Source organism: Tenebrio molitor, chromosome 9 (assembly GCF_963966145.1).
Source record: "Tenebrio molitor chromosome 9, icTenMoli1.1, whole genome shotgun sequence".
NCBI classification, from domain to species: Eukaryota; Metazoa; Arthropoda; class Insecta; order Coleoptera; family Tenebrionidae; genus Tenebrio; species Tenebrio molitor.
The window spans coordinates 19,129,629-19,139,549 of record NC_091054.1 but is presented as its reverse complement, the minus strand read 5'-3'; the positions used below and the strand labels follow the sequence as shown (position 1 = coordinate 19,139,549).

General features: G+C 40.5%; 4 protein-coding genes across 6 annotated transcripts; 1 reads left to right on the top strand and 3 right to left on the bottom strand.

Annotated features, from left to right (window-relative positions):
- Window positions 1–156: 156 nt before the first annotated feature.
- On the bottom strand, window positions 157–5,868 carry Etl1 (SWI/SNF-related, matrix-associated actin-dependent regulator of chromatin, subfamily a, containing DEAD/H box 1). Of its 2 annotated transcripts, none has more exons than XM_069057368.1 (12): window positions 5,736–5,868; window positions 4,983–5,185; window positions 4,723–4,930; window positions 4,235–4,673; window positions 3,958–4,151; window positions 3,766–3,904; window positions 3,374–3,509; window positions 3,184–3,321; window positions 2,923–3,135; window positions 2,636–2,866; window positions 451–949; window positions 157–394 (listed from the first exon to the last, which is right to left on the bottom strand). In XM_069057368.1, the coding sequence occupies exons 2-12, from the start codon at window positions 5,058–5,060 to the stop codon at window positions 285–287; spliced, it is 2,385 nt and encodes a 794-aa protein (XP_068913469.1). In that variant the 5' UTR covers window positions 5,061–5,185; window positions 5,736–5,868; the 3' UTR covers window positions 157–284. The 2 variants fall into 2 exon arrangements, with proteins under 2 accessions (XP_068913469.1, XP_068913468.1); XM_069057367.1 differs by lacking the exon at window positions 5,736–5,868 and adding an exon at window positions 5,262–5,498.
- A 184-nt stretch (window positions 5,869–6,052) lies between these two features.
- Window positions 6,053–7,051, top strand: ND-ACP (NADH dehydrogenase (ubiquinone) acyl carrier protein). Of its 2 annotated transcripts, none has more exons than XM_069057411.1 (3): window positions 6,053–6,294; window positions 6,426–6,533; window positions 6,757–7,051. In XM_069057411.1, exons 1-3 carry the CDS (start codon window positions 6,142–6,144, stop codon window positions 6,934–6,936), a joined length of 441 nt encoding a protein of 146 aa, XP_068913512.1. In that variant the 5' UTR covers window positions 6,053–6,141; the 3' UTR covers window positions 6,937–7,051. The 2 variants fall into 2 exon arrangements, with proteins under 2 accessions (XP_068913512.1, XP_068913511.1); XM_069057410.1 differs by lacking the exon at window positions 6,426–6,533 and adding an exon at window positions 6,565–6,681 and having other exon boundaries at window positions 6,054–6,294.
- LOC138137820 (SPRY domain-containing SOCS box protein 3) lies at window positions 7,019–8,603 on the bottom strand. Its single transcript, XM_069057390.1, has 4 exons — window positions 8,150–8,603; window positions 7,841–8,069; window positions 7,568–7,792; window positions 7,019–7,518 (listed from the first exon to the last, which is right to left on the bottom strand). The coding sequence occupies exons 1-4, from the start codon at window positions 8,582–8,584 to the stop codon at window positions 7,310–7,312; spliced, it is 1,098 nt and encodes a 365-aa protein (XP_068913491.1). The 5' UTR covers window positions 8,585–8,603; the 3' UTR covers window positions 7,019–7,309.
- A 40-nt stretch (window positions 8,604–8,643) lies between these two features.
- Window positions 8,644–9,866, bottom strand: RfC38 (replication factor C subunit RfC38). Its single transcript, XM_069057395.1, has one exon. It carries the CDS (start codon window positions 9,753–9,755, stop codon window positions 8,691–8,693), a length of 1,065 nt encoding a protein of 354 aa, XP_068913496.1. The 5' UTR covers window positions 9,756–9,866; the 3' UTR covers window positions 8,644–8,690.
- Between the last annotated feature and the right edge of the window lie 55 nt (window positions 9,867–9,921).

Sequence of the window (9,921 nt, the reverse complement as noted above, 5' to 3'; positions counted from 1 at the left end):
ACACCCACCGGCTATTGACACCTGTCAAAATTCAAAAACCAAATAATTCTCTTATTTTTTTATTACCACGCGCACATTACGATCGTAAACTATAACAAAAACAAAAATTGACCTTAATCTAAATACTGTTTGAGGTTGCGAGCAACTGCGCGTCTCTTAAGGAAAATAATTTTATTGTTGAGTAATACAGAACCTAACAGTACAAATGCAGATCTGTGAAAGGACGTAACAAAATAAAAAAAAAAAGAAAATCAGGTAGTGATAAATAATAACAATAAAAACATTCACGTCTTCTTCTTTGGTGGAGACACAAATGCGTTTGCTTTTGAACTATCTACTCCTAAGGCCGAAGAAAGCAACCTCACCACACTTTTAACATCTGGATTATCAGATTCTGGAAAAAAAAAACACCACATTACCGTGTGCCAACCCCAAAGAAAAAATTCCCACCTTCCGTGGTTATTTGTCGTTCCAGTTTTAATTTTTCTTTGTTCATTTCTAGCATGCCCTCTTCTATGGTACCCTGAGAAATAAGTCTGTAGACGGTGACGGGTCGAGTCTGACCCATTCGGTGGCACCTGTCCTCGGCTTGTTTGTCATTGTAGGGGTTGAAGTCGATGTCGTGGATAATGACAGTGTCGGCCGACGTCAGGTTGATGCCGAGTCCTCCGGCTCTGGTCGACAACAGAAAAATGAATATGCTGCTGTCCTCCATGTACTCGTCGACGAGTTCTTGGCGCTCGCTCACGGGAGTGCTGCCGTCCATCCGCAGGTATTTGTGCTTGCGGATCTTCAAGTAGTCTTCCATCACGTTCAGCATGATCACGTATTGGCTGAACACGAGGACTCGGTGTCCGGTTTGCTTCAATTCGGCGAGAAGTTTGTCCAAGTACAGAAATTTACCGGAGGTCAGGATCAGATTGTCTGGAAGAATGTAGCGCTCTAAACTCTGAAAAAGAAAAAAAAAAATGATTCGACGTCTTGTAAGGTCGGTTGTGTCTGTGTGTTTCGTTGGGATCGAACGGCGAAAAATTTTGAATAACATGAGAATTAAAATATCAAAAACTTAATACCTACAACAAGATCGTTATCTGGCATAAGGGGGAATATTACGAAAGAATCGAGTACTTTTTATCGCTACCGTTATTATCGGTCGAACATCAAAAACCAATTACCACAAATGGCGAGATAAATCTTGTAATCTCAAAATTGACATTAACGTGTTAAATCCTGTTACATATTCACACATCCCGTACGAATTGAATTACTTCTTTTCTGGCACTAACACGACCGGAACCGTCATTTTGACTCTCTAACTGCTGTATTTTTTTTAAATCTTGGAATCTATATTTTCTAATTTCTTGAAAGTTATGTTTTGAGGGTATAAAGTTGTAAACAAAGTAAAATACTACGACGACCAAAGAAAAAAAATGTAACTTGTACGGCCTACATGTTGTAACAGATCAGTCAGTAGGTTGGTGATTTGAAAAATTCCGTCTAGAAGTTAGATGAACTGATGTCAAGTAGAGATTGACGCGGAACCAAAGTCACACAAATCATAAGAAGATTATCGGTGAAGGTCTTTACATTCCAAGCAACCATTTACGAATTAAAACAAAACCAAACAAACAAAATTATTCGTTTCGAAACCGTTGCGTTAAAAATTCGACATTTTTCTGGGAAACTATCTGGAATTGACCGGGTTTCTCTAAATATCTGGTGTACAACTTAGTTTTGTCCGTCTCTCCCTGGCATCATTTTTATTACGGTTCAAGACTCGAATCGATTTTTGACAAATTTGAACCTCTGCAATCGGCGATTCTTGCACACACCGCGACTCAATCTGAACTGGATTTCGCCGCGGGAGAACAAGTACGCAGGGAATTTTTTGAGGCGTTTGATGAAATCGAAGCCATTTACGTTCAACATTTTCCGGAAATCGATCGTGCAGCGTCAACAGAGGCCAACCAAAGCACTTCGTCGTCGACAAATTTACGCCTATCGAAATTGTCATAATTTTAATGGCAACTTTAGCGAATGGAGTTCATCTATCCAATTCTTCAATAACACGGTTCACTCTCTCGCAGACTTGGCCCTTATTGAAAAATTTCAATATATATTTACTTAATTGCTTGTCGGGGGAACCCTTGATTTTAGTGAAGGCCTTAACGCTGTCGGAAGAAAACTATCCGATCGACAAATTTACTGAAAATCGTTCGGCCTTGCTGGCCCTAAAGTTATCATATTCGTTAGAAGATTCCATGTGGGTGCAACTGTTACTCGAAAAACTCGAACCAGAAACGCGGAAACAGTTTGAAGCCGAAATTCGCTCGTTAGGAACAGCCGAGGTTCCGAAATATGCTCAGCTGGACGAATTCATCGAAGGTCTAAAAATTTGATTCTATAAGATAAAAAACGTTTTGGCAGAATCTTCAAATATATTTTGAGAAAGATAAAGCGTGTCCTTTAAAGTTGACGGTGCGAAATGAGTCGTGATCCCCAAAAAAATCAAAGGAGGGGAATTAAAATTTCGAACTGTTTTTCTCACGACGAAAACAAAACAAAAAACATTATTGTAATGTGACGCGCAACCTGGATCAACATTTTGACCTGACGCTTTTTGTCTCATACTTACTCTATGATGTTTTGCCATTTTGTTAATCTCAAAGTCGGACATGAACAACAAATCCTGGACGATGTACTCCTCTATCGTATCCTTGTACGAAGGATCCTTCGCCAACAGTTTCGCCATCTCCTTGACTTGATGCTCGTCGTAGTGATACCGCAGCAACAACGGATGATTGCTCAATTTTCTCAGATCCGTCATGATACTCATTCCGTTGTAGGTCACCCCTTGGTCTTCCACCTACAACCACACACCACTTTCACCGATCAAAAATTAATTCCACGTCGATCACTTACCGCCACGTTTTGATATGAGGCCACCAGAGCTTCGTACTGCTCCTTCTGAGTCGGTGCCAACGGTACCTTCATCACGTGATCGATCTTCTTGGGAAGATCTTGCAGCACGTCGCACTTCAGACGCCTCAAAACGAACGGTTTCATTATCCGCTTCGCTTGTTCGATCTGCTCTCTCTCGAAAGGCGGAAGTGAATCGTCGGATTGTTTCGTTTTCTAAAAAACAACTTCAGGTATGGTTTTTTGACGACGGGATTTACCGACAGAAGTCTTCTGGAAGAGACTTTTCAGATCTTCGGTCTTTTCCGCGAACATCTTCGGCATCACGAAAATCAACAGCGACATGAGTTCCAGGAGGTTGTTCTGCAGGGGGGTTCCCGTCAGCAGTATCCGATGTCTTGCCTGAAATCACTCCATTTACTCGACCGTCTCTTAACGAAATCTCATGCCGTACGTTGATTCTTATCAAATTTTCATATCGCTGCGTGTTCATGTTCTTCAACATGTGAGCCTCGTCGAAGATGACGTAATGCATTGGCGTCACGCGGAACATTTTTCTCTCTTCTGGACTATTTCCTACTAAAGCGTATCTACAAAAAAAAATATGAAGTTTGCGAATTAATATAAATTTTTCAAAGCGGCCATTAATTTTATGACAGTTTAGGCATTTAGGCAACAACAGTGGCGCCCCCACTACAAATATGAAAAATCCGACATTTTATATTTTTCTTTTACATTACACGAGAAAAACAGTGCATTTAAGATGCAACTACCAACGAATATGTAAAAAATTCAATTGGTGTTCCATTTAGCTGTTTCAACACTCGTTGGCACGGTACTACTTACGTTGTTAAAATTACATCGAAATCGGCCAATATCCCTTTCGAAAAGTCTATTCGGAACATTTTCCGTTCTTCTGTGCTGCCATAATACATAAATACTCGCAATTCTGGACACCAGCGTGCAAACTCGGACCTCCAATTGTCTACGATGTTTTGAAATTTTAGTAACTACACTAGTGACATCGCCGTTACCAACCTAACGTCGAAGAAGGCACAACGACAAGATGAGTATTTTGGGCTTGACAAGTCTCTTTTAGATACGCCAGAAACGCGATAACTTGTACCGTTTTCCCCAAACCCATTTCGTCGGCTAAAATGCCGTTTACTCGTTGGGCGTGGAGCACCGCCAACCAATTCAGTCCCACCATTTGATAGTTGGTCAAACGTAATCTAAGACATTTATATTGTATTTATACACAACAAATTATGTAATCTTAATTTTTCATATCAAATGGTAACGTGATGAAACTCACGAGACTGACAGAATCCTCGGCTGTGCCTTCACCCCGGCCCCGGCCGCCACCGCCTTCTCCATCTGCTGCGCCAAATTCGTGCACTTCTTCATTAAATGTCGAATGTTGTTCCGAGTCGTAAGTACTTGCTGTGCCGCGTTCAACAAGTCCGTGTTCAAATTCTTGTTGTTGCTCAATTTCTGAACGAGATCCACCCATCCGGTGAACGGTCTCGCCTCGACGATCGCCTCGGCTTTCTTCTTCGAACAGAAACTCATCAGCTGCAGTTCGCCCTCTGTGGCCGTCTGCATGAACTCAAACACCTTCTTCTTGTCACCCGTAAGTTCGTCGCTGATCTCGACGTCCGAATCCTCGTCGCTGTCGAAGACGCGCCGATCCTTGAAGTCTTGATTACTGCCTGTGCTGTCGTCAGTGTCATCATCAGACTTCCGCCGTTTGACTAGAATTTTACAATTCAATTTGGTGCCACCACATCAAAGCGCTCTCACATTTCCGTTTTCTGTTGTAGGAAGTGTCTTCTGAAGGTTGTTTTCTTTTCATGTTGTTCTTCCCTTGACTGTTGGTCTCCTTCAAGCCATTTTCTTCCTTCCATTTGGCGTAACCTTTGGATTTCAGTTGCACCGCGTGACACCTGGACAATTCCGACGCCGCCTCGTCCACTTTAAATTCGTGTCTGGATAGCACGTCGTGAATCACCTGCACCAAACGCAAATTATGTAACTGTGAGAATTTAATTGATCAATCTCACCATTGCATCAACATTTGGGAATGACGACAGCAAATACTTCATTTGGTTTTCCTTCTCCAACACCGACGGGTTTTTCATGTTTTTCGAATTGGGTACGATGATCTTGTCTTGTTTAGAAGTTTGAAAATTTGTCCCAGAACTATCACAGTCTGAATCAGAGTCTGGAAACGCAATGATTCTCCGCCTCACCGTTCCATTTGGTGCTAAATCAATCGATTTTATTTACAATTCGTTTAAATTCAGCGGAACGGACAATTTCAGCTCAATTTAATTACTTACAGGAGTTAACTGAACCATTGTTATTGCTGTGGTGACTTAATGCCGCTTTTTTTTGGATCCGATAGTCGCGTAAATTTAGTAAGGTGGGGCTGCCTTCTCCTGACATTCCGTTAAAACGTTCGGAACGGTGTAAAACAAAACTAATTAATAAAATATGTATAAAAGACAATAATTTCGACCGCGACCAGCCACTCACAATTAGTGGAAAACTGTTGCACAGTTGGCAGCAACGACACTACTGTCAAACACATTTCCGCGATTTTTGAATAAAACGGAACTATTTCAGCAACAAATCAACACATGATTCTCATTTAGAAACCAGTTCTGGTTCCAGTCAAATCAGTTTGCCACAATTTCTGTTTTAACTTTTAATTATTAGACCGAATGACATTTGGGCCCACTACTCGCACGTCTATTGTTTTTAACGAAAGAACAGAACGTCCGAAAAAATCATTACAAATGTTTCATTCCTACCTATTCATATTGGCGACTAAATGGATTTCACTGTTTTTCCTAATAACAATACGTTGTCGACGATAAACACCAATAGCTCTGTAAGAGATTTGACTCTTTCTTCTTCTACAAAACAACTGACTATTCAAAGTTCAAAGCATTCTACATACGATTAATCTGTTCACTGATTTTTAACATTTTTACTGTTTCACTATGTTATTTCTCGTGCTGCATAGTTTACAGTTGAAGATGAAGAATTTTCGATTTCGGAGATGTCGGAATATTTTGTAAATTGCCATAAATAAGAAGAGGTTAGCGGGAAAAAATTCAAATGTGTGCAGAATGTCAATGCAGAGGGCGCACTTAAGTTCTCACTCGTAAGATTGACGTTTTGTAAGTGATTTTTTTTAATAAAATAATCGGCAAAATGTCGGGTTTAATAAAAAATCTTCGGGTTATGGTCAGACATTCGAATTATCTACGAAATTTCTCGTCTAGGCCGCTAACTGTCGTCGTAAATAAGTACAAGAATCACGAACAGCCCCATCTTTGCAGCACAGTATATGCGGCCCCTAGTCAGGTAATTTCCACATTATTCTCTTGCGGCACGCGCATTTTGGTAGTCTAAAGTGTAGTCAATCCCTTCGGTAAAATTCTGTGGTTTAGTCTCTTTTAAACGTGATTACATAACTCATAACCTCACTTTACTAGATGCGTTTCTACTCCCCTGAAGTAATCCGAACAAAACCCACAGAAGATGAGATAAAACAGAGAGTTTTGAAAGTTTGCGCGTCATATGATAAAGTGACTGCTGACAAGGTACCGCATAATGCTTTGTTTTTCATTTCAGAGACTCATTTTGCCCCTTGAGCGATGTTACAGTTCCAAGCCACCATTGACTTTAAAATTAATCGCAGACCGAGTCCTTTTGGTACTAAAATTGTACGATAAAGTTAATCCTGACAAGGTACAGTAATGTTGGCACTTGGTGGCACAGTCTCTGAAAATCATTTTTGCTCATTTTAATAACATCAATTTTTAGCTCACTTTAGACTCTCATTTTATCAATGATTTGGGACTGGACTCGCTAGATCACGTTGAAGTCATCATGGCCATGGAAGACGAATTTGGATTTGAAATACCTGATGGAGATGCCGAAAAACTATTAAAACCTGCAGATATTGTCAGGTATGTTGCAGACAGAGAAGACATTTATGAATAAATTTTTGATCAGAAGTAGATAAGACTTAATGTACGTGTTTATTTTGGCTTTAAGGCATTAAGGTTAGACCAACACTCCTGTATTCATTTGTTAATAAATCATTTATTAAATTAAATATTTTTTTTCTTAAATTTGAAAAAATATGAGTGTTTTTTAAAATTTGGTGTTGAAGAGTCGATTGTGGTGAATGCACTATATGGATAATGGATCAGCTGTTTAAATTTTACGTTTCTACACAAGTAGTGCGTTCTCAATCGACTCCCCAACGTCAAATTAAAAAAAAAAACACCCTTTATTATTTTAATAGAAATAATACACTAAAACTTTTGAGGTTCTCAAGTTGGTAATAATTTGTGAGATCCCTCAATGCATGTTAAATTTCTTTTGAAGTTGAGGCTCCACTACCACTGGTGTTGTGTATGGCACAGTTGCTGTGTGGTATATCACATTCATCATCTGATTCATGATCATTGTTGGTGAAATGCAATGAGATCTTTAACATTTCAAACTCAAGAAAATGTGTCTTTCTCCTTTTTGTAGACCACTCGTCCCCTAAAGACTTTCTCTTAGGGTCTTCGCATTCTAAAATTTGTCAATTAAAAAAGATAACTGACAAGTTAAAAGTTGTAACCTTTGGGAAGCATCCAAAAGAAAATGTTTTCATAAATTTTAGCTAGTCCTGGAATGCTTTTAAACTGACTGTACAACTGAGGGTGTTTGACAATGCACTGTAGACAAGTGAGTTGGAGAGAGGGTTTGATTGACGTCGCGCAAGTCATTTTCATCGCCGACTGTGCCGCCGTCGAACATATCATGGGGTAAAGCTCATACGCTTTCAATCCCTTAAAAGCGACCCCTGTAAATCAATAACAGTAAAAAAGACCTCAATTCAGGCGACAGGCACCTAAGGGTCTCCTATTTAGATAGAACTCAAGAGTTCCAGCACACATGTCTAGGTGCACCCCGATCAGACTCCCCAGTCCGAATTTAGATCCATAGCAACGTCTCACGTTGTTATGTTGAATCAATCCGTTATATGAGTACCCCCATGATTGTTTGTCAAATCCCAAGAAACTGAAAAAGCGGTACTGCCAGTCCCCATATATGATCTTTGACGTCCCTATGCCGACCATCTGCAATTGTGAAATAAATAGGTCACAAAGGTCACTATTATCAAGCTGATGCAAAATATTGTTTGCTGTCGTCAACTCACAACATCTGTGCCGTACAAGTTCGAGATCATCTTCATTTCCCAGAAATGGTGCATGTTTTGCATGAAGGGTTCGCTGCCCCTGAGGGCGGCGGTACCGGCGCTGAACTCAGGGTGGAAGATAACTTCTCGGTTGTTTTTGGCCAGAACAGCACAGGTGTCTTCGTGCTTCACCCATGTCCAGTCGTATATGCCCGAGTCCCCACACTCACACTGGAGTTTACCATCAATCAAATTGTTGACACATTTTTCCGTACAATAAGGGTTTAAATAGCGGAATACTTTTCTGTTGTAATCCATTGATTCTCGACCACTGACTCGTGCTAAATTAGATCGAGTAACTGTATTTGGACCTCGATCTCGATATTTCAACGTGTTATTAAAATAAAAAAAAGTTTTGTCAGGTTGGAAATACCGCCATCTTTTGAGTACCAACATAACAAAACTTAGCACAAAATTCACTAGTTATTCTGAATTTCACAACTTCAAAAGCTTCATAATTAGAAATTAATTTATTAGAAAACGATTCAACATTAATTAAAGATTAGAAGTCACAAGCCATCAGTTCTTGCATCATATTTTGGTAGAGACACATGCACTTGGCCACAAAAGCTTCCAAGTGGAAGATTTCTTTGTTCCCTTGCACCATTCGATGCTCGTACAAAGCCGCCTGCTGCACAATCTGCATGGCAAGCTCCATGTCGCAATTTTTTAACAATTCTTCTAAGAGCGTGCTGAAGATGATTTCTGATGGGATCCCAAAAATAATCAATTCGTACAAATTCTCGCGTACTTTGGCCAAAGTTGCAACACTCTGCTCCTTCACTATTTTAGTAGCAATGTTTCTAATAAAAACTTGCCAATCTGGCTCTGTTACATTCTGGTTTGCTGCAAAATTTTGTTTTTCAACTTTGCAAGCCTCACACATGAGCAGAGCTCGTCGCAAGTTGCGATTTGATTTCTCCGCGATCTTTGTAGCCAGTTCTGGGGGCAAACACAATGCTTCCTTCGAACAGACATTTGTTAAAATAGCGGCTATCTCGTCTTGAGTGGGCGCCGGGACTCTGATACACAAACACCTGGACCTGATCGCGGGAATCACTCGCGAGATCGACGTCGTACACAAGATAATTCTGCAATTGGCGATGTATTTCTCCATAGTTCTACGCAGCGCGTGTTGAGCGTCTTTTGTCAAGTTGTCTACGTCAGTCAGCAGAATCACTTTGAATTCTCGCTGCGAATTCGCGTTGAGTTGTTGGGTCTGCGCCACGTTCTTGATCACGTCCATTATTACAACACGATCGTTGATTCCGACGTCGGAAGGATTGACTTCGATGTGGTAATTTGAACTGACTGTGCTTATCTCCAGCTTTTTGTTCGAAGGGGTGGTAAAATTCATCGTTTCGACTTTCAGTCGTTCAACTCCTGGGCCGTACAGTTCGCGAAGGAGGCACATTATTCGGGTCTTTTTGCCGGCGCCAAGGGGACCGTACACCAGTAAGTGAGGAAAGTCGCCGTCTTTGGTTAAATTTTTCAAATCGAGAGCTTGCTGCTTGTGGTAGTCGAGACTCGCAAAGTCTTTTGGACGGTACTTGTCTGCCCACAACATTTTCAACAACTCTCAGCAAAGCAAATCCTTCGGTTTCGGAATTAAAATGACAGCGCGCCAAAACTGTTATTACTGTTAGGTTAGGACAAACTCAATGTTACCAACGCTACGCAAGCAATACCCTATACTGTAATATCTGGTTTTTAAAAATTAATCCGAAATCCTC